General features: G+C 42.7%; 1 protein-coding gene across 4 annotated transcripts in view; it reads left to right on the top strand.

Annotated features, from left to right (window-relative positions):
- Positions 1–17,961, top strand: part of CCDC25 (coiled-coil domain containing 25) — a 39,286-nt gene extending 21,325 nt beyond the window's left edge. For all 4 annotated transcript variants that reach the window (XM_081810507.1, XM_081810512.1, XM_081810515.1 and 1 more), the window contains 4 exons: positions 3,297–3,400; positions 3,607–3,809; positions 11,854–11,899; positions 16,436–17,961. In XM_081810507.1, coding sequence (XP_081666633.1) covers positions 3,297–3,400; positions 3,607–3,809; positions 11,854–11,899; positions 16,436–16,465 — 383 coding nt within the window. In that variant the 3' untranslated portion in view covers positions 16,466–17,961. The remainder of the gene's footprint in view (positions 1–3,296; positions 3,401–3,606; positions 3,810–11,853; positions 11,900–16,435) is intronic.
- The last annotated feature ends 881 nt before the right edge of the window (positions 17,962–18,842 follow it).

The following is an 18,842-nucleotide window of genomic DNA, read 5'->3' as shown; positions in this document are numbered from 1 at the left end:
GGAGATTACAGGATAAGAGTTGGCCAGTGTACCCCTTCCTCATCACTTAGACTAAATTGGACAGCTTTACTGAGTCAGATACCTAGCCAAAGAAAGTAGAAGTCTGGTCGTGTAGAGTCACTGGTTTTCAACACCGTAAATCATTAAATTGCAGTTAGTCTTTTAGGACATTCCATTTTTATGAGCAGAACAGTTTTTAAGATTTCCAGTCACGAGCTTCAGTTATTAAAGTAAAAATAATAAAATTAAAACAATCATTATTCTCTTGTGTGTTGCAACCTCTTTCACATGATCTTGTTCCCTTTCCATGCCCCTGGCTAGCAGATGTGACTTTATTAAAGGGTCTTTGGACTCTTTATTCTGGGCCTGGCCTCTTTATTCTTAATCTCTTTATAGTTTACTAGTTCTAGAGAAAACAGAAAAGGCAGAAGAGTCATGACACTGCCCTCCTCTGCTCTCCACTTCAGCCTTCCACAGTGAGAGCTCACTTAGCAGAATAAGGAGCTAAGCCCAGGAGCCTCACTCATGAGTTGACAGCAGAGGATGCTGAGGATGCTCCGTTTGTGTTGCTGTGCAGTTAAAATATTTCCCCCCCCTGCTAGACTGCCTTTGGCTCTCAGAACCAAGGAAATTGGGTTAAACTTGTTTGTCATCGTATAATCTGGTCAGTCAGTTTATTCATAGAATCTTTTGCCAGATTAAACTTTCTAAAGTCTTAGATACTTTCTATGATACGCCTCACCTTAATTATACATATAAGTCCAGACTTCTTAAGCTAGAAGCTAAGCATCTCTGCTCTGACTACAGGCTTTTTTCCTTTCACATATTTCACCCTCCAGCCAAAGCACGTATTGGCTGTTTTCCTATCATATATCTCTGCTTATGTTGTCTCCTCTGTCCTCAGTTTTGTCTGCCTTTCAGTCGTCCCGTGTCTAGATGCAAGCTAAGGTTCAGGGTCCACCCAGTAGTTGTAGTAATGGTAGTAATAGCTAACCTTGAACATTAATTACATGCCTGGCACTACATGCTAAAACTTCACCGATTATTTCACTTATCAACCCTCCTGAGATTTGTGTTATTATTTTCATTCTAGAGATGAGTGAGCTGAGCTTAAGGGAGTTAAGGAACCTGCCCAAGGTCTCAGAGCTCTGAAGTGTGGTGGTGGGTGCATTTGAAGTCAGTCTGACCTGAAAGTCTTCTGTCTTAACCACTAAACTGTATTAACCTCTCTGATGGAGCCTTTCCCTTCTTCCAGCGTGGGTGACCACTGCCCTCTCGGAGCAGCATTAGGACTTTACCTGTACCTTTCCAATAGCATTTGATGAGTTCTGCTTTTCTTTCTTTCTTTTTTTTTTCCTAAAGATTATATTTATTTATTTGAGAGAGAGCAAGAGCTGGGGGGAGGGGGCGGGGAGGGCAGAGAGAAAGAAGCATACTCCCTGCTGAGCAAGAAGTCTGATACGAGGCTCGATCCCAGGACCCTGAGATCGTGACCTGAGCCGAAGGCAGACGCTTAACCGACTGAGCCACCCGGGTGTTCTGAAGAAGTCTGCTTTTCATTGAGGTTATTTATGTACTTATCTGCTTTCCTTTAGTCTTGGAAGACAAGACCCATTATCTGATCCATGTTTGGATCTCCTGTAGCACCACACACGTGGAGATTTTTTTAAATCTTAATTTTGAAAAAAAAAATTTCAAACCTACAGAAACGTTGCTAGAAAAATACAACTCCTGTATGCCCTTCACTTAGATTCAATAATTTTTCCATATGTATTTGCTTTCTCTCTATAATGTTCTAATTCCATTTTTTAGCTGAATCATTCGAAGGAAAATTATAGATCTCGTAACTCTTTAGCATGTCCTAAGAACAAGGACATTGTCTAAGTAACTGCATTACTGTGACCAGATTCAGGAAGTTTAACATGGCTAGAATACTGTCATTTGATATATAGTTCATATGTAAGTTTTTCCAGTTGTCCCACTACTGTCCCTTTATAGCATTTCTTTTTCTCTCTCTCTTTTTTAAAGATTTTATTTATTTATTTGAGAGAGAGAGAATGCACAAGCAGGGGGAGCTACAGGCAGAGGGAGAAGCAGGCTCCCTGCAGAGCATGGGGAGCCCAATGTGGGATTTGATCCCAGGACCCTGGGATCATGACCTGAGCTGAGGGCAGAAGCTTAACTGCCTGAGCCACCCAGGCGCCCTAGCATTTCTTTTTCTGATCCAAGATCATATGTTATAGTTACTCATCATGTCTCTGATCTCTTTTAATCTAAAGATACTTCTTTGTCTTTCAAGACATTGACACTTTGAATGGAGACCAGTTGTAGGATATCCTGTGATTTGGGTTGGTCTGATGCTTCCACTTGAGTAGGATCACATGCATTTTCAGTCAGGAATAACATATAAGTGAAGTCTTGTGTGTTACAATCAGGAGTCACATGGTGCCATTTTGCTCCATTTTTGATGATGTTAATTTTGATCACTTAAGCAGTTATTCACCAGTTTTCTCCAATGTATGTGGTGATTTAATAAACTATATAATATACTGAAAAGGGCCTTAAAGAGTGTTGGGCCAGTGATTAAACTGGGATTCTTCAAGCTGCCTGAGAAGCGGTCCAGGGCAGAGGGGAAATGTGAGGTGGAGGTGGTAGGAGGAATGAGTGGGGTATGGGGTACCCGGCACCCCTTTCATCTAGAGCATCTCTGCTTTTATTACTTTGATATGTTTTCTTTGGTAAAAGAGGTACTACCACTGTGAAAAGAAACAAACAAACAAAAAATTCTACTAGTCCGATCTCTTCCTGTTTCAAATGAGATTCCGGGAGCCCTGGGCACGTTCCCTAAGTGACACAGCTGGTTTGTGTTGGTTCCAGGGTCTCGTGCTGGTCTCTTGAATCCCAGACCATGGCTTTTTGCTTTATCTCGGTGTTTAGCCTTTACTGAATCAACGATTCCATTGGGAATCTGAGGGAAACCTGTTTGGTCCATTTCTCTTTTTAAAAAATGTGTATCATAAATTTTGTTTTCAGTATTTGGGAGTCTCAGAAGTCCCTGAAGCTAATCCACAGACCCCTGCTTTCCTTCATAACACTATTGCTTGAATTGTGTTGGTCACCTTTACCATTTGCCTTTCGTGGGTGGGTTCAAAAAAAAAAAAAGTATTTGGTGGTTTGAATCCCTCAGTGGCTGTTTGCACTCAGCCTTTCCGTTTGTTGGATTTTGGTAATTGGCCAGTGGGTGAGGGAACTCAGTATGCTCCGGCCCTCATGTTGAAGACAGTCTCTCTTGGCAGGCTGCAAGATGAACAACGTTAATGTGGTATATACACCGTGGTCTAACCTGAAGAAAACAGCCGACATGGATGTGGGACAGATAGGCTTTCACAGGCAGAAGGATGTAAGTGTTGTGCGCCGCGGTGGGAGGTGCCATGGAGCCCCGGGCTTTTCCGTCTCCTGCCTTCATTGTTGAAGGCTCAGCATGACGTATGCCTTCTAAATCCCTTTTCAGCTGGGTTGTTTGGCCCCTAGAAAGCGTTGCCTCTGTTTTGGGGGGGAAAACCTACAATAAAGATTCAGTATTGTTCCCTCCCATCTCCCTCAAAGGTGAAAATTGTGACCGTGGAGAAGAAAGTGAATGAGATCCTGAACCGATTAGAAAAGACCAAAATGGAGCGGTTCCCAGACCTCGCGGCAGAGAAGGAATGCAGAGACCGAGAAGAGAGGAATGAGAAAAAAGCCCAAATTCAGGAAATGAAAAGGAGAGAGAAGGAAGAGATGAAGAAGAAGCGGGAAATGGACGAACTTAGGTATGTCGGGGCTGTGGTGTTGGTGTTGACCTTGGAGATTCCTCGCTGCTGATTTTCATCAGGGACCAACCCGTAGGAAGGATATACTGGTGGAGGGCAGGACAGAGAACAGACTTGGGGCCTGAGACGGTCTAGGAAAAGGCAGTTATGCTGAGGCGTTGGTCAAATGACGCCCTTTTATAGGGACGGGATATGAGTGTGTGTGAAATAAAAGAGCTAATTTTATTCTTAGATAAACCGTCATCTTTAGAGTTCGGTTTGTAAACATCTTCAGGAAAAGACAAGATGTTATATTAAGGATTTAACATTGACTCGCTGTGGTACTTGAATAAGGTGGTCTTAGCTCTGAAGGCCTATGCTAGTAATTCTTTTTTTTTTTTTTTTTTAAGATTTTATTTGTTTATTTGAGAGCGAGAGCACGAGCAGGGGTGGGGGGTGTAGGGGGAGTTGAGAGGCAGAGGGGAGAGGGAGAAGCAGACCCCCAGCTGAGCAGGGAACCTGATGTAGGGCTCAGTCACTGGACCCTGGGATCTATGACCTGTGCCGAAGGCAAACACTTAACCCAGGTGCCCCAATGCTAGTAATTCTTAAAATTTGTTTTTTAAAAGAAAAAATTTTTTTCGTAAGTTAGAAGTGATTAATGTAATGAGGCCTACCCCAAAGCACTACACTTTAAAATGATAAATAGTAGGGGGTGCCTAGCTGGCTCAGTCAGTAGAGCATGTGACTCGATCTTGGGGTTGTGAGTTCAATCCCCATGTTGGGTGTGGAACGTACTTAATAAAATAAGATATAAAATCTTTAAAAAATAAACAAAAATAAGTAAGTAAAATGATAAATAGTAGTTAAAATACAACTTGAGTCCTGAATTTCTAGTGTATGACAATCCAGACTGAGTTTTCTGTGGCTCCTGTAACAAATTATCAAAGATTTAGTGGCTTCAAACAACATAGATTTCTTACCTTACAGTTCCATCCATTCATATGTTAGAAGTCCAGTGTGGTTCTCAGTGGGCTAATATCAAGGTGTCAGCTGGGCTGTGTTCCTTTCTGGAGCTCTAGGGGAGAATCTGTTTCCTATTCCAGCTCCTAGAGGCCACCCACATTCCTTGGCTTGTGGCCCCTTCCTCCATCTTCAGAGCTGGCCACATGGCACCTCTGAGACCCTCCCTCCAGAGTCGCAGCCCCATCTCTGACCACAGCCTTCTGTACTGTTGAGGACCAGTGCAGTGACATTGGGCCCACCCAGACAATCCATAACCTCTCCATCTAAGATCCTTAACCCAACCACATCTGCAAAGCCCCTTGGGCCAGATGAGGTGACATATTTGCAGGTTCTGGGGATTGGGATGTGGACATCTATGGTTGGGATCATTAGTCTGCCCACCACACTGAATCTGTAGTAGATGTATAGTTTATACCTAAAAAGACTCCTGGGTTTTCTTTGTCAAAGAGGGAATTTAATCCTGCAACTTCTACTTACAGGATTTCTAGATTTTCCCACAGTTCTCCATAGATATCATTTGTGTTAAGCATACCAAAAAGAAGGGGGGGAAGAAAAGGCATTGCTGTGCCTTTGGGAGTGGCACAGGATCAAAATGAGGTGTCTTGCCATGTCCTGACTTGGTTTCCTTGGAATACACTGGGTGATTAGAAAGGTTGTTGGGTCAGAACGTAGGTATAATGATCAAGTACTGGTATTTCTTAGTTATCCGCATGCACGTGCTCCTTTGGGGGTTCTGCTGAAATGGGATAAGTGGCTGCATTTAAAATATATTCAGATGGAGAGCTCCGGAAGTGTTATCCTGAGTTATAATCTGCTGACACGAAACAAACGAATGCCCAGATTTGGTTTGACCTAGTGTGAGTCTGCTTTGTGTTGTGAGTGAAAGAAAAATTATCAGCTCGATCAGCGCAGTAAACTGTGTGGAATTTTGAGCAATGTAGGATTGAGAGTAGCTTATTCATTTTTGTTTTTCGTGTGGAATGGGGAAAAGAGTGAAAACATACCTTCTTGTGCCTTCTACAGATCTAACAATTTTGTTCAGAAACATAATATGTTAGGAATATAATATCACTTAATTTACTTAATTAAAAACTTAACAAGAAAGAATAGCTAACATTTTTGGGCACTTGTCATCTGCCAAACCCTGTACTATATTTAGCTCCATTATTTCATTTGATCCTAATAGCCAATATGACGGCAAATACTGTTATTACCTGCATTTTCTAGAAGAGGAAACAGCCTGACAAGCAGTTAAGTAACTTGCCCAAAGTCACAGAGCTAGTCTTGTCTGATTCTCAAGCTCACAACACGCTATAGTTACCACTCTTTTCTGCCTCTGTTCAGTCTATTCAGCGTTAAAGTAAAATTTATTCCATATGAATCAAGTAATTTATAGATACGGGAATTTATCTTAAAATGCATTTCATTTTTGCTTCAAATCAAGCTGTGTACTAGTAAAATTTAGGGGATTTTGTATATTTGATTTTATTAGTTTAAACTAAAACACAATGTGCTTATCTCCCAGATTTTCTTTTATAGTATCAACAACACATAAAATATTTAAATAAGTTGAGGGGGGAAAAAAATTCTCATTGTTATTGAGTGAAATTTTTGCCTCAAAAGCACATTTATCTGATCAGTCCCATTTTCTAAGCTGTCCCTCGTCACTTGTAATTTTTCCATTTGTTTTCTCAGACACAAATTTTTGTCCTATATCATTCTGGCCCATAAATACCAAAAGGAAAATGTAAGTGGAATAAATGGGAAAATCACTTTTCTAGTTCGTGTTTTTCTACACAGTTTTTCCCTGATGCTTTCTTTTTAATAAATGATTGTGGCTCTCAGAAAACCAGAAACAGCTGATGCGTTCATTTCTGTGAAACCTGTGCCACGGCAATGATTTGCTTTCCCAAGCTGCTGAAGCTGGGAGGGTGAGAGGCAAGGCTGCAGCGCGGGGAAGCCACGCAGCAACAGACCAGGGACCTGCCGGCTTGCGTGCCGGCTCCTGCAGCTTCTGTGAAGTTCCAGCCACAAGCTCTAAGCTTCTGACCCGTTTTAAAATCTCTTTTTATACCTTGGTAGTGCTCTATACATCACCTTAGTTTCTGTCTTTGACTCTTCCACCCAAGAGATCAAATGCTGGGCCTACAGAATCTTCTCATTCTCAAGTCTTTCACTTGGTTTTCTGACAATGACAATTTCATTAGCTTTCACCAGCAGCTGGTTCTTTTATTTGGACCATCTGGTAGGGGATGTCCACTTTAGTTGCTGCGAATGCCTAAGAAACCGACTTTTGGGTCTGAAGGGGATTCTGCAGAGAAACCAAGAGATATTCTTATCCCGGAAGTTAACCCCAATGCTTCCAGATGATTTCAGCAAAGAAATACTCAACAGCCTCGTATCCGGAGATCTCCAACTTCCCTCCAATTCTAAAACCATTATTTAGATTCTTGTCCCCTTTCTCTTCTCAACTTGTTGAACAAGAATGGCAATAAGCCTCTCATTTCTAATGTCTACTGGGAGAAGAAATGGATGGAATTGCCGTTATACAGCCCCAAGTTCTCCGAGCTCTAGTCAGGATCCTCTGTCGGCCCTCAGCTCAGCGGTGAACAAAGCCCAGCCCGCCCTGTGGAAGGCACGACTTCTGCTCCAAGGCGAGGAATGATAGCCCCTGGAGACAGAACTCCATCTTGTTCTTGCCGATGAGCCTTTACTCCTTGACCTCAGCATGCAGAAACTGTGATGATCTGATAATGTAAATAGGTCTACGTAAAGAACATCCTCTTAGACAGGTTTTAGAAATATTTGGGTTGTTGAGAGGGCAGTATATTAATATCATCTGTTCACAATTTATTTTCTTCATCTAAACCATTGGGAAAAATTTCCCCTTCCTTAGACTTTGCATATTCTCACTTACCCATCTTACTCGTTAGCTCCTTAGACACATGCCCTGTGAGCCTAGGAGCTCATGGGGTTTGGAGTGTAGGGAAGAAGCCTCCTCACACGTTCCTTCCTCTCTGTGACTGCTACACTGCAAGCCATACATTAAGATGAGGTAATAGCAGAGATTCAACACAGGTTTTTAGAGTAGTCGGTGTCTTAGACGTGATCTTGAGAGTGAGAAGCAGAACAGCTTCTCCTCAGTCTACATTTGGTTTGAGAGAGCAGGCATTTGGAGAAATCCTTTAGACAGGTTACCGGTGAGTCTCCCAGTGGACACCATCATTTATTGGCAGGTGCTAGGGAAGAGCATCCCTGGCTCCCTTCAGTGTGTCCTGGCTGCGTCGTTTCATCTCTGTAGTGGAATGCATGGTCGCATCCAAATGAAAGCTCACCTGCTCTGTTTCAGTCTTGTATTCACTTATTTGGGCTTTGTGGTATTATAACAAACATCAACATCAAAATCAAGCTCCACCATGTGGATATTAAAACCAGAAGAAACAATAGAAAAAGGTAGTTAATAGAGGATAAGTTAGTAACAGATCAGAAAAGAAAAAGGTAGGGACTGTGGCTACCTGAGATAGAGATATTTAAAAATTGGGAGTCTGGGAGGTCGAAATTTGAAACCAAGGCTCAGGTGATTGAAGTCAGACAAGTACAAGGCCCAGGTAAAATGGCAAGTCACAGGTGAATGGATCATCAGTTTGGACAAGTAACCTGAGCTGGATTTGGGGACAAAGATGACTTTAGCAAGATGGTTAATGTGTGGGGGGCGCCTGGGTGGCTCAGTCGTTAAGCGTCTGCCTTCGGCTCAGGTCATGATCCCAGGGTCCTGGGATCGAGCCCCGCATCGGGCTCCCTGCTTGGCGGGGAGCCTGCTTCTCCCTCTCCCACTCCCCTGCTTGTGTTCCCTTTCTCGCTGTGTCTCTCTCTGTCAAATAAATAAATAAAATCTTTAAAAAAAAAAAAAAAGATGGTTAATGTGTGGAAAGTTATAGCTGGTAAGGGGCAAAGCAGGAATTCTAACTCAAGTCTGGAGTCCTGAGGTCCGCACTGTACTGCCTGTAAGGCAAGAAAGGAACGGGTTGGCAAGGCCAGAGTCAAGGTCATATATAGGCAAATAAAAGAATAAAAGATTAGGCACATCGGAGAGGGATTTTAAAAGGTTTTGCATAGTACAGAATTTCAGGTTGTAAGTGATAAGGAGCCATCATACGTGTCCTAGGATGTTAGGAAGAAGTAGACCTGTAGGAGGAGTTTAGTGGCAACATGTAGAAAAGGTAAAAGACCAATGATTAAAAAGATGATATAGTCCAATGTAGAAATGACTGCTTTAATTGGACCTTCTTTTGTTTCTCCCTCACACACGAACACTGCTGCCTTCTATAACTAATGCTCTGTATGCTGTAGCTCTCCGTTTTAGTGGCAAACTCCTTCAAAGAGGCACTTATATGCATCTTTGCATCCCTTTATGTGTGATCCGGTGCTTTGCATATGCAGTGAGTAAGATTGGTTAATATATTGCGGATGTATAAATAACAGATTGGCTTCTCTGAGACAGTGATGCTTGAGCTAAGATCAGAACTATGTTTGCTGGTTAAAAGGGGGATGGGTGGCAAGAGGGCTCTAAGCAGAGGGAACTGGGTGTGCAAAGAAAGACTCTGTGGGAGGCAGCAAGGCAGAACCCAGGACTAGAAAGGCAGGCCCAGATGTATGGAACCCAGGAGTGAGGGGATGCATGGATCAAAGTGCCGAGCACACGGGGCCTGTTGGTGTCATGTTTGTCTTCATCCTTCATCAGACTTTTGTGAGATCATCAAAGACTTTTAAGCAGGGGATTGTATAATAAGGTTTGTGCTTCAGAAAGCTCACTTTGCTGACCTGAATGGAAGAGGAACCTGGTGGGGGGTGGCTAGGCCAGTTAGAAAACTATTAGTTGTCCACAAGACAGGTGATGGTAGCTTGGAATATGGGAGTGTTGTGGAGGGGTAGAGAGAAGTGGACCAGGGAGAAGTGATTTTGTAGGTAAAATGACAAGATTTGAAGCTAGATCGAATGGAGGGGACAGGCAGGGGAAAAGAGTGACTGCTAGGTTTCTGGTGTGTGAGGTGAAATGGATGACGGTGCCGTTCTCTGGGCCCAGGGGATACTGGGAAAGAACCAAACTGGTGTGGGACCATGAGTAGCGAAGGGACATATGAATCTGACAATACCTTGAGGTATCCAAAAAAATGTCAGATAGGCAGATGGATGAATGGGACAGAGCTCAGAGGACAGGCATGGCCTAACAAAGGGTAACTGTGTGTTGCTTTCATCAAAGTGGGCTCTCAGACCCAGTGGTTCTTGAATGTGGCTTGGGGATGCCTGTCTTCATTAGGCGATTTTGAAATGCAGCCAGGATTGAGATTCCCTGCTCTACCCACTTTGTGCTCAGCATGCCTCTCTCTTTCTGCTCTTGCAGCTTCTCCATCTTACCTGTGTATTTCTTAGAGATAACCACTTCCTCCGACAAGCTTCGCCTAATCTCTCTCTCCAGATGTCTCCCAGATGGTTGTCTCAAACTGGGACTGTTCTCCTTCCCTCTCGTTCTCAGTTTTCCGTTTCTATAGTTCGTATTCTCTACTTGGATGTCTCACCATTCCTTCACATGCAACATGCCGCACACCGAGCACACCTTCCTTGCAGCATTTGCCCATTTCTCTCAACTGTAGCATTATTTTCTTCAAATCACCCAAGATAGAAACCTTGATGTCATCGTTGATTCCTCTCAGATTTATCCCTTCTTACCAGGACAGCTGTTAACAGCCTGGATTCATGCCCTCAGTGGGGGAACATTGCAGCAGACTGGATGGAGCATGATGGCAGGAGTGTGAGCTCAGGAATCTGATGCGGATTCAGAGGCTCGCTTCTCCACTAGTTAGCTGGGAGAGCTTGCACGACTTCCTTAATGTCCCCTGCTCTGCCTCCTGTGTCTTGAGTAGGCATGAGACTCTCCCTTGCCTTATAAAGTGGTTGGGGGATTAGCGGTAATTTATGAAGCATAGAACACAGGTCCTAGCAAATAAAGGATACTTGGTAAATGGTAAATGTAAATACTGTTACTATTAACTCATCTCCTTGCCTTAATTTCCCTTCTCCCTTTCTTCTGTCTGCTACAGATTAAACACTGGTGTTCTATGGTCTCACTTTCCTTTGTCTCTTTGTGTATTTTTAATTGAACTTTTTGCAGACTTATGGCTGAATAGGTCTTATCTCCTCTCCTGGTAAGCTCTTTGGGGCTAGGCTTTGTCTTGTTCATCATGTTCTGTTTTCTTCCCATCTCATCCTCCACCCAGGCTTAGCACAGGGCTTCACACCTCACAGATATTTAATAATACTTGTTGAATCTCATATGTCTCTCCTCTGCTCCCGTCTTATATTGTGGCTTCTTGCCGATCACGTTGTGTTAGCTCACGCAGTTAGGACAACATAATCGGGCCCCACACATCCAGCCTAATTTCCTGCTCCTTTGCCTTCGGACTCCACTTGAATGGACTTGAGATGTCATTATAGATACCATCTCTTTGCCTTTGCTCCTACCATTCTCTGGATCTGCCCCTGTGCTGGTGCATCTCCTCGTGAGTTCCTGTAGCCTCTGCAGTCCGGGCAGTCCACCCCCAGCAAGGAGTCCTGTTTGCTCTTGGCCATAGATGGGTTTCCTGATCTGAATAACGCCACCTACCTCACAGTGTGGAAGTGACATGAAATGAGTATGAGCAAGCACTTTCTAAACTGTAAAGTGCTGTGCACATCTTATTTACTGTTCAAAGGTATTTGTTGCAATCTCCTTGAGGGCAGGGATCATATTTTCCTCCGAAAGACCCTGCTGGGTACATGGTAAATGTTCATGAAATACTCACTGGCTGGATAGCCTTATTTTGTTTATTTTTAGAGAAGGGGGAACTTAAGCAGGCTCCACATCCAATGCGGAGCCTACCGTGGGGCTCGATCTCACCACCCTGAGATCATGACCTGACCCAAAATCAAGAGTTGGACACTTAACCGACTGAGCCAACTAGGCGCCCCTGGATAACCTTATTTTAAATGTGTTTCCTTCTAGGAGCTATTCATCACTAATGAAAGTTGAGAATATGTCTTCAAATCAGGTATGTTCAAGTTATTTGTTTTAATGTTGTACCTTAAAATAATTAAGAGTTTTTAATAATCGAATGATTAGCCAGTACTGATTCACATGTTGCTGATGGCTTGACATGATTTGGCAACCATCATAAGCTCAAGTGCATTCTATTGGGCATTGCCCCTCTTTCCCTGGGCCAAGAGCGAAAGAGGGGCAATGTGTTTTTAAGTAGGTCACCTCACGGAAAGAAATCATCGGGCTCTGTTATGATATGCAGGTCTGTTAACAGAACATTCTTGCTCCTCATTTGCCCTTTCCTAGTTGCGGCATGCAGAAGGGCCCTTATTAATAGTCTACATTAATGTTACTGTAGATCCTATATTACAACTGAAAACAAAATTCTCACCTTCAATTAAAAAACAAAATGGAAGTATTAACCCCAAGATCTTACCTGCAGCCTAAGTGACACATTGGTTGATTTCATGTTCCTCAGGACCTCAGATAAGAGAAATGGAGATCCAGATTATAGTACTGAAAGAATTTTCTTAGTATCAGCATCTAATTATTTTATTGGAACTATGTCAGGGACTTACTGTCCATGAGTACTCTCTTCCCAAAATTTATGGGAAGATATGGAGATAGCCCAATTTAGCTATTATGTAACAGGCTGCAGAAAATCGAAACTGGGTGGATATATTTGCTATGTTGCATATTTTATAGTATAGCTTGCAAATACAGTTGGCCCTTGAACAGTAAGGGGGTTAGGGGTGCCAAACCCCCTACACAGTTGAAAAATCTCCATATAACTTTTGACTCCCCCAGAACTTAACTGCTGGTAGCCTACTGTTGACCAGAAGCCTTACCCATAATAAACAGTCAATTGATACATATTTTGTATGTCATATGTATTATGTACCATATCCACACAATAAAGTAAGCTAGAGAAAAGACCATAAAGTCATAGGGAGAAGAAAATACTTTTACAGTCCCGAACTATATTTATTGAAAAAGGGTCTGTGTAGAAGTAGACCTGTGTGGTTCAAACTCGTGTTGTTCAGGGGGCAACTATGTATGATTTAGATCTTGTTGTTCAGGATACTAGGCACTAATTACATGTGACCATTTAAATTTAATTAAAATTTAGTTTACTTTAGAAACTCTGCTCAGTCATACTAGCCACATGTGGCTAGTGGTCATATTGGACAGCGCAGAAATAGAACATTTCCACCATCAAAGAAAATAATATTACACACTACTGCCTTAGATGCTTAGAAATAATTAACAAAATTTAAGATCCCTTAAAGGTCATCTAGTCAAACCCCATATTTAGTTCATCAGTGGGGGTTTTTAGTAGGATTTTACACCTTGTTCAAATCTTAATGTTCTTCTAAAAATGAGTAAGGACAATATTCTTATTTCTGTCTCTGTGAAGAACTAAATTTATGAGCCTCCTTTGTGAGTCAGAGATGTAGCTTTGTAATTTATTCCTGAAAAATTCAAGAGTAGCATTATGTAATTAAATACACCTTGAATTTGAAGGTTAGAGCCCTAAGCTATCATTTACTACATGGATAAGCCTAATAAAGTTATTTAACCTCTCTGAAGGAGTATTCATCAGCAGTGGAAGGGAGACTTAATTTCTTCCTGGGTCTGCACTAGAATTTAAACAAGGGCATATATGTGAAAGTTGTTCCTCAGTCTCTGAATATAAATGGTCATTGTTAATTTCTTGTCGATACAGCCCTTAACTGCTCTTTCCCACAGAGTTTCAGTATTAATGGTGATATGTATTTAATCCCTTCTGGAAACTACTATTAGATTTCTTGGAACTCTTAAAACAGCTTAACAGTTAAACAGAAATCTTTAACATACCCTCAGTGTAATGTCTTTGTTGTGGTTATTGTTGCTTAAAAATCTTCTGTGATTTAGAGGCTACTTTCCAGCAGAAATTGGGCACCTGGATTATGTTAATCTTAGGCATTTTCATTTCCATCATTGTGGATTATTAAATTTTGGACATTCTTCTGGAATTAATACACACACACACACACACACACACATACAAATATACAGACATGATCCGAGTAGCGACAGATGTTGAAAGCTCCAGGATTAGCGGGGCGCCTGGGTGTCTCAGTCGTTAGGCGTCTGCCTTCAGCTCGGGTCATGATCTCAGGGTCCTGGGATCGAGCCCCGCATCGGGCTCCCTGCTCAGCGGGAAGCCTGCTTCTCCCTCCCCCACTCCGCCTGCTTGTGGTCCCTCTCTCGCTGTATCTCTCTCTGTCAAACAAACAAACAAATAAATAAATAACAAACTCCAGGATTAGCCTGCTTCTCCCTCCCCCACTCCACCTGCTTGTGGTCCCTCTCTCGCTGTGTCTCTCTCTGTCAAATAAATAAATAAATACATACATACATACATACATACATACGTTCCAGGATTAGCAAGTCAGATTTATAGACCAAAGGACTCCTAACTCTTCTGCCGTTCCTCTCTGTCTGTTGTTTGCTCCCCTGTCCCTGAGCTCCAGGTTTCAATCAGATTCATGTTTCCAGGGAAGTTTTGCACTGGGAGTTTTTACTCTGTCTTGCAGTGGAAGGACTCTTACAGCTTTCTCCGCAATACTGCCAAAGAATAGGTTTTCATTCTCCTTGTAACCCTCTTCTCTTAAGGGGGTACAGACCTTTTATGATCCAGTTTGGCTGCATGATCAGTTGATCTTCAGTTAAAGCTGCGTTTATATATGATAGGACTTGAGTTTTCATGTGGCTTATATAAATTCATCAGGAAAAATATTAGTCTTCCACTCTGAAGTTGGTTTTAATTTTGAGCTCTTGCTCTCCTATTTAGAATAATCCTCTTCAATCTGTAATTTCTTCCTAATCTTTTAATGTTATCAGTAAACAGTTCCTTTCAATTCGATTTTGTTTATCACTTTATAGGTAGATGACAAGAAACCTATTTTGCTATATTGAAAAACATATTGACTCTTAAAGGGAATCTTAAATATAAAAATTGGCCAAATAGGGGCACCTGGATTGTTCAGTCGTTCTAGCGTCCGACTCTTGATTTTGGCTCAGGTCATGATCTCAGGGTGTTGGGATCGAAGCCCACGTTGGGCTCCGCGCTGGAGCCTGCTTAGGATTCTCTCTCCCCCTCTCCCTTTGCCCCTCCCCACCCCCTGCCCCACTTCATACACACTCTGTCTTTCTCTCTAAAAAAAATTAAATTGTCCAGATAAAGTCTTGGGTCTCGGATATCTATTTAAAAGTTGCTGTAATCCCCAAATACAGATCCGCAGACACATGGGACAGACACTCTGCAAATCTGACTCACAGCCTTTATCGGGAGTGACACACTTTCATTGTCGCCAATCCAAATTGTCTCAGAGCATTTTTCCACCTCAGTGTTCAGGTTCTAATACTGACCTTCCAAGATAGATGGTGGCTTTGAACATCTCTGATGCTATGATTTCAGTGTAGGACTCTAAGGCAGTCACAGTTCTGGTTTGTGCATAGAATACCAGCATGAGCTTGCTCTTCATACAATTATCTAAGGCATTTTTGCCGTGGCCTCGGTTCGCTGTGCTCCTTGATGAAAAGCACAGAGAACTACTGAAAGAAACTGGCGATCAAAGCAGACCTCAGAAACCAGCGTTTCCTGCTGGGATCTCCTGTTTCCTGGCCCATCTTTAATAAGAGCTATTAAGGAGGAGCAGAGCATATATACCTGGAAGCCTGAGCCCTCCCCTTCTCTCTCAGCTCCGGTATCAGGCCATGGGAAAGAGAAGCTACAGCAAGTGCTATGTTCAGGTTGTGACGTTTTCAAGCTGATGTCCCAAACTTAGACACTTAGCGAATGTTGGCATCCAGGGCCGTTTTCTCAGGGTATGCAATAGATCAAAAAGGAGTCTGGGGCTCTACTTTTGTCCTTGGTCTTTAGGACGTGTATATAAGCCACACAATAAAATCAGGGCCTTTCTACTGTATACCATCATATAAGGTTTTTTAATCAAAAACTTGGCAGGCCACTGAACTTGGTACCTAGCCTATGGCTTCCTAATCACTTTTCCTATTTAAAAAAAAAAAAAATCCATCTTGTGACAACCTTGAGGCTAAAAATAATGGCATCTAGGCCAAAAATGTGTTTGCCTAATTGCCTATTGGCAGCATCCTTGGCATAAGGATTTGAGGCAGGATCTGTTTGGATTGATATTTTGCTGTATTTGTTGGAGTGATCACATTTTGTTTTCGTCACACTTGTTACATCCTGTCCTAGGGCAGGTGGGCCTTTACTTCATAATTTGGAAACTGTTGGTCATTTGTTGCTGTGTGATTCAGGCCATATAATGACGCCATAGAAATCCAGCTAGTCTAAACAGCTCCTACTTTAAGATAGAGAAGTGGTGAGTGAATTTAATGATGTTACTTTTTACTTTCACTTTCTGAACTTTGCAGTTATGCATCAGGAAGCTTGTTACTTAAGACTAATTGTGTACATTTTTAAAAATTTGAGTTATTTATTTTAAAGGCTTTTACAGTTTCACTTTTTTGTTTCCTACAGGACGGCAATGATTCAGATGAATTCATGTGAATGGAGGAAAGGACCTTTGAAAGATGTGAATTTCGGACAATTGCAGACGGTTTGATTTCATCTGTGTTTGGAGTTATAAAAAAAAACAACTAAAATTCTACCTTCATTCTACACAAATATTACCAGCGTTGGAGTCTAAAAAACAAAAAAAGTGTTCCCTTTTTTGCCGACGGAAAAGGATCAGATATTTATAATATATTTGGACTTGAAAAACAGCATATAACTTTAGGAAAGTGAAAATATTTTTGCTGAAACATGTCTTGGTACCTCATGATAGTTGGCTGCCCTTGTTCTTGGGATAGACTTTAGAACAGACCAGCTCTGAGAAGTATTTGTTACTGTGGTCTGTCCCTGAGAACAGATGTCTTGAGAAGCTTTTTCATATTCTTAAAATAGCTTCACTTCTGTTAAGAAGAATGTATCAGTGAGCAATGTATGCGAACGTTGCCCTTGACCCCGATTTCCTGAGTAGAACAAGAAAGCTTACGGGTTTTGATGGTGTTAGTGGTATTTTCAGAAGATTGCCGGCTTCAGTATTCCCGTCCCATGGTGTCGTGTGAGTCTGTTAGCAGTGTTGTCCTCAGCTCTCCCCTTGTCCTGGCTTCCACCTTCCGTGTCCTTTCCCTGAGCAAGGGCCTCCCCCCTAGTTACCATCGTGCTTAGAGAAGTAGTCCGTGTTAGTCATGGTCGGGCACGTGGCAGTGTTTACCTGAGTGCCGAGTCCCAAGCCACATACGTGACGACTTCCAGGCTCTGGAGCTGTTGCTCAGCGCTGAGGGGAGAAATAGGAAGGCATGATCTGAATCATTTTGAGGATGTCAGGTTACCTGATTTTTGTCTTGGGATGCACATGCAGAAAGCAAATGTCCCGTGCTGGGGTTATGATCTTAGAAGGAGGCATTTCACCAGCCAGCCAAGTAATTAGTTTATTTACCTTGAGACAATATTTACTTTGAGTTGTATCCCCAGAGTTCAGATTTCTCAGTTGTAGGCCCAGTAACTTAATATGTAACAGGACTACTCATCTGAACCACTTACTCTCCAGTGGGATTCTGAATAGAAGGTATATTTTTGTTGCAATCCCGGTAGGAAGCAACAAAACAAAACAAGTGAAAGGAGAAGAGAACAAAGCCCGCAGGTCAGGAGGCGCACACATTCACATTTTAACCACACCCAGAATTCTACACACAGCTTTATTCTTCCTAACTGTATTCTAACCCGGTGAGAGTTACCCTGTCAGAGCACTTTGGAACTGTGGGTAAAACTAAACGACCTCAGTGTTTCTATTTATCCCAAGTCGGTGTGTGGGGCGGAACTGGAAAATTTCCCTGAGGCATAACTCGGCCAGATTTTGAAGAGGAGATATGGGAGATTTTTCCCATATGATGACTCCAGAAATTAGTGATTTTTTTTGTGTGTGTGTGTGAGATAACATTCAGCCTGGAGTTCTGTGATTTTAGAAATGTAAAAATAAAGAATCATTTTTTTATTTGGAAGGACATTAATATATGAACTCATAGAATTTGCTCGTTATCCCCATCCCCACGCTGGTTTTGGAGTGATCTGGCTATAAAAAACCTCGTCCATCCAAGGCTCAACATGGCAGCTTCTAGAGCTTCTTCCTCCCTCGTGGCCACGTGCGTCTGCCCTCTAGATGCCCAGGGTGCTGAAGTGGATGACCTTTCCCAAGCCCTCTGTGGATTGAGTGGAAGCTGGTAGGGCTCCTGCCCAGCCCACAGGCACTTTTTTTTTTTTTTTTTAAGATTTTATTTATTTGAGAGAGAGAATGAGAGACAGAGAGCACAAGAGGGAAGAGGGTCAGAGGGAGAAGCAGACCCCCCGCTGAGCAGGGAGCCCGATGCGGGACTCGATCGCGGGACTCGATCCCGGGACTCCAGGATCATGACCTGAGCCGAAGGCAGTTGCGTAACCAACTGAGCCACCCAGGCGCCCCCCAGGCACTTCTTTCACGCTGCGGCCAACATCTAGAATGGGGAGAGCTTGCCTCTGGCCTCACCCGTGTTACCTCAGCCTACCACCGCTTCTGAAGGACTCCTCTGCCCGCCGTTACAGCAGGTAGAGTTACAGCTTCTGGAGCAGACGTCTATGATCAGTGTAGTGTGAGAGATGCTGGGGTCCGAATTTTAAACCTCTCTGAATTCTCACCTCACACTGCTTTCAAGTGTCAAAGCCTCTCTGAATTGCCCGAGTTTAATTCCTAGCTCTCGAACTTCTTGAGCTGCTCTGTGCTGATTTCCCCTGCCTCTGTGTGGGGGGCAGTCTTTTCCCCAGCGCCTGTGGATCCAGAAAAAACAAGGACCTTTTCTCTTGAGGACGTTGGTTCCGTGCCCACAGGTCACACTGTTGCCACTGAAAC

Source organism: Leptonychotes weddellii, chromosome 2 (genome assembly GCF_054177405.1).
Source record: "Leptonychotes weddellii isolate Sample4059 chromosome 2, ASM5417740v2, whole genome shotgun sequence".
Lineage (NCBI taxonomy): Eukaryota > Metazoa > Chordata > Mammalia > Carnivora > Phocidae > Leptonychotes > Leptonychotes weddellii.
The sequence above is the reverse complement of the archived record's forward strand: the minus strand, read 5'-3'. Positions and strand labels throughout refer to the sequence as shown.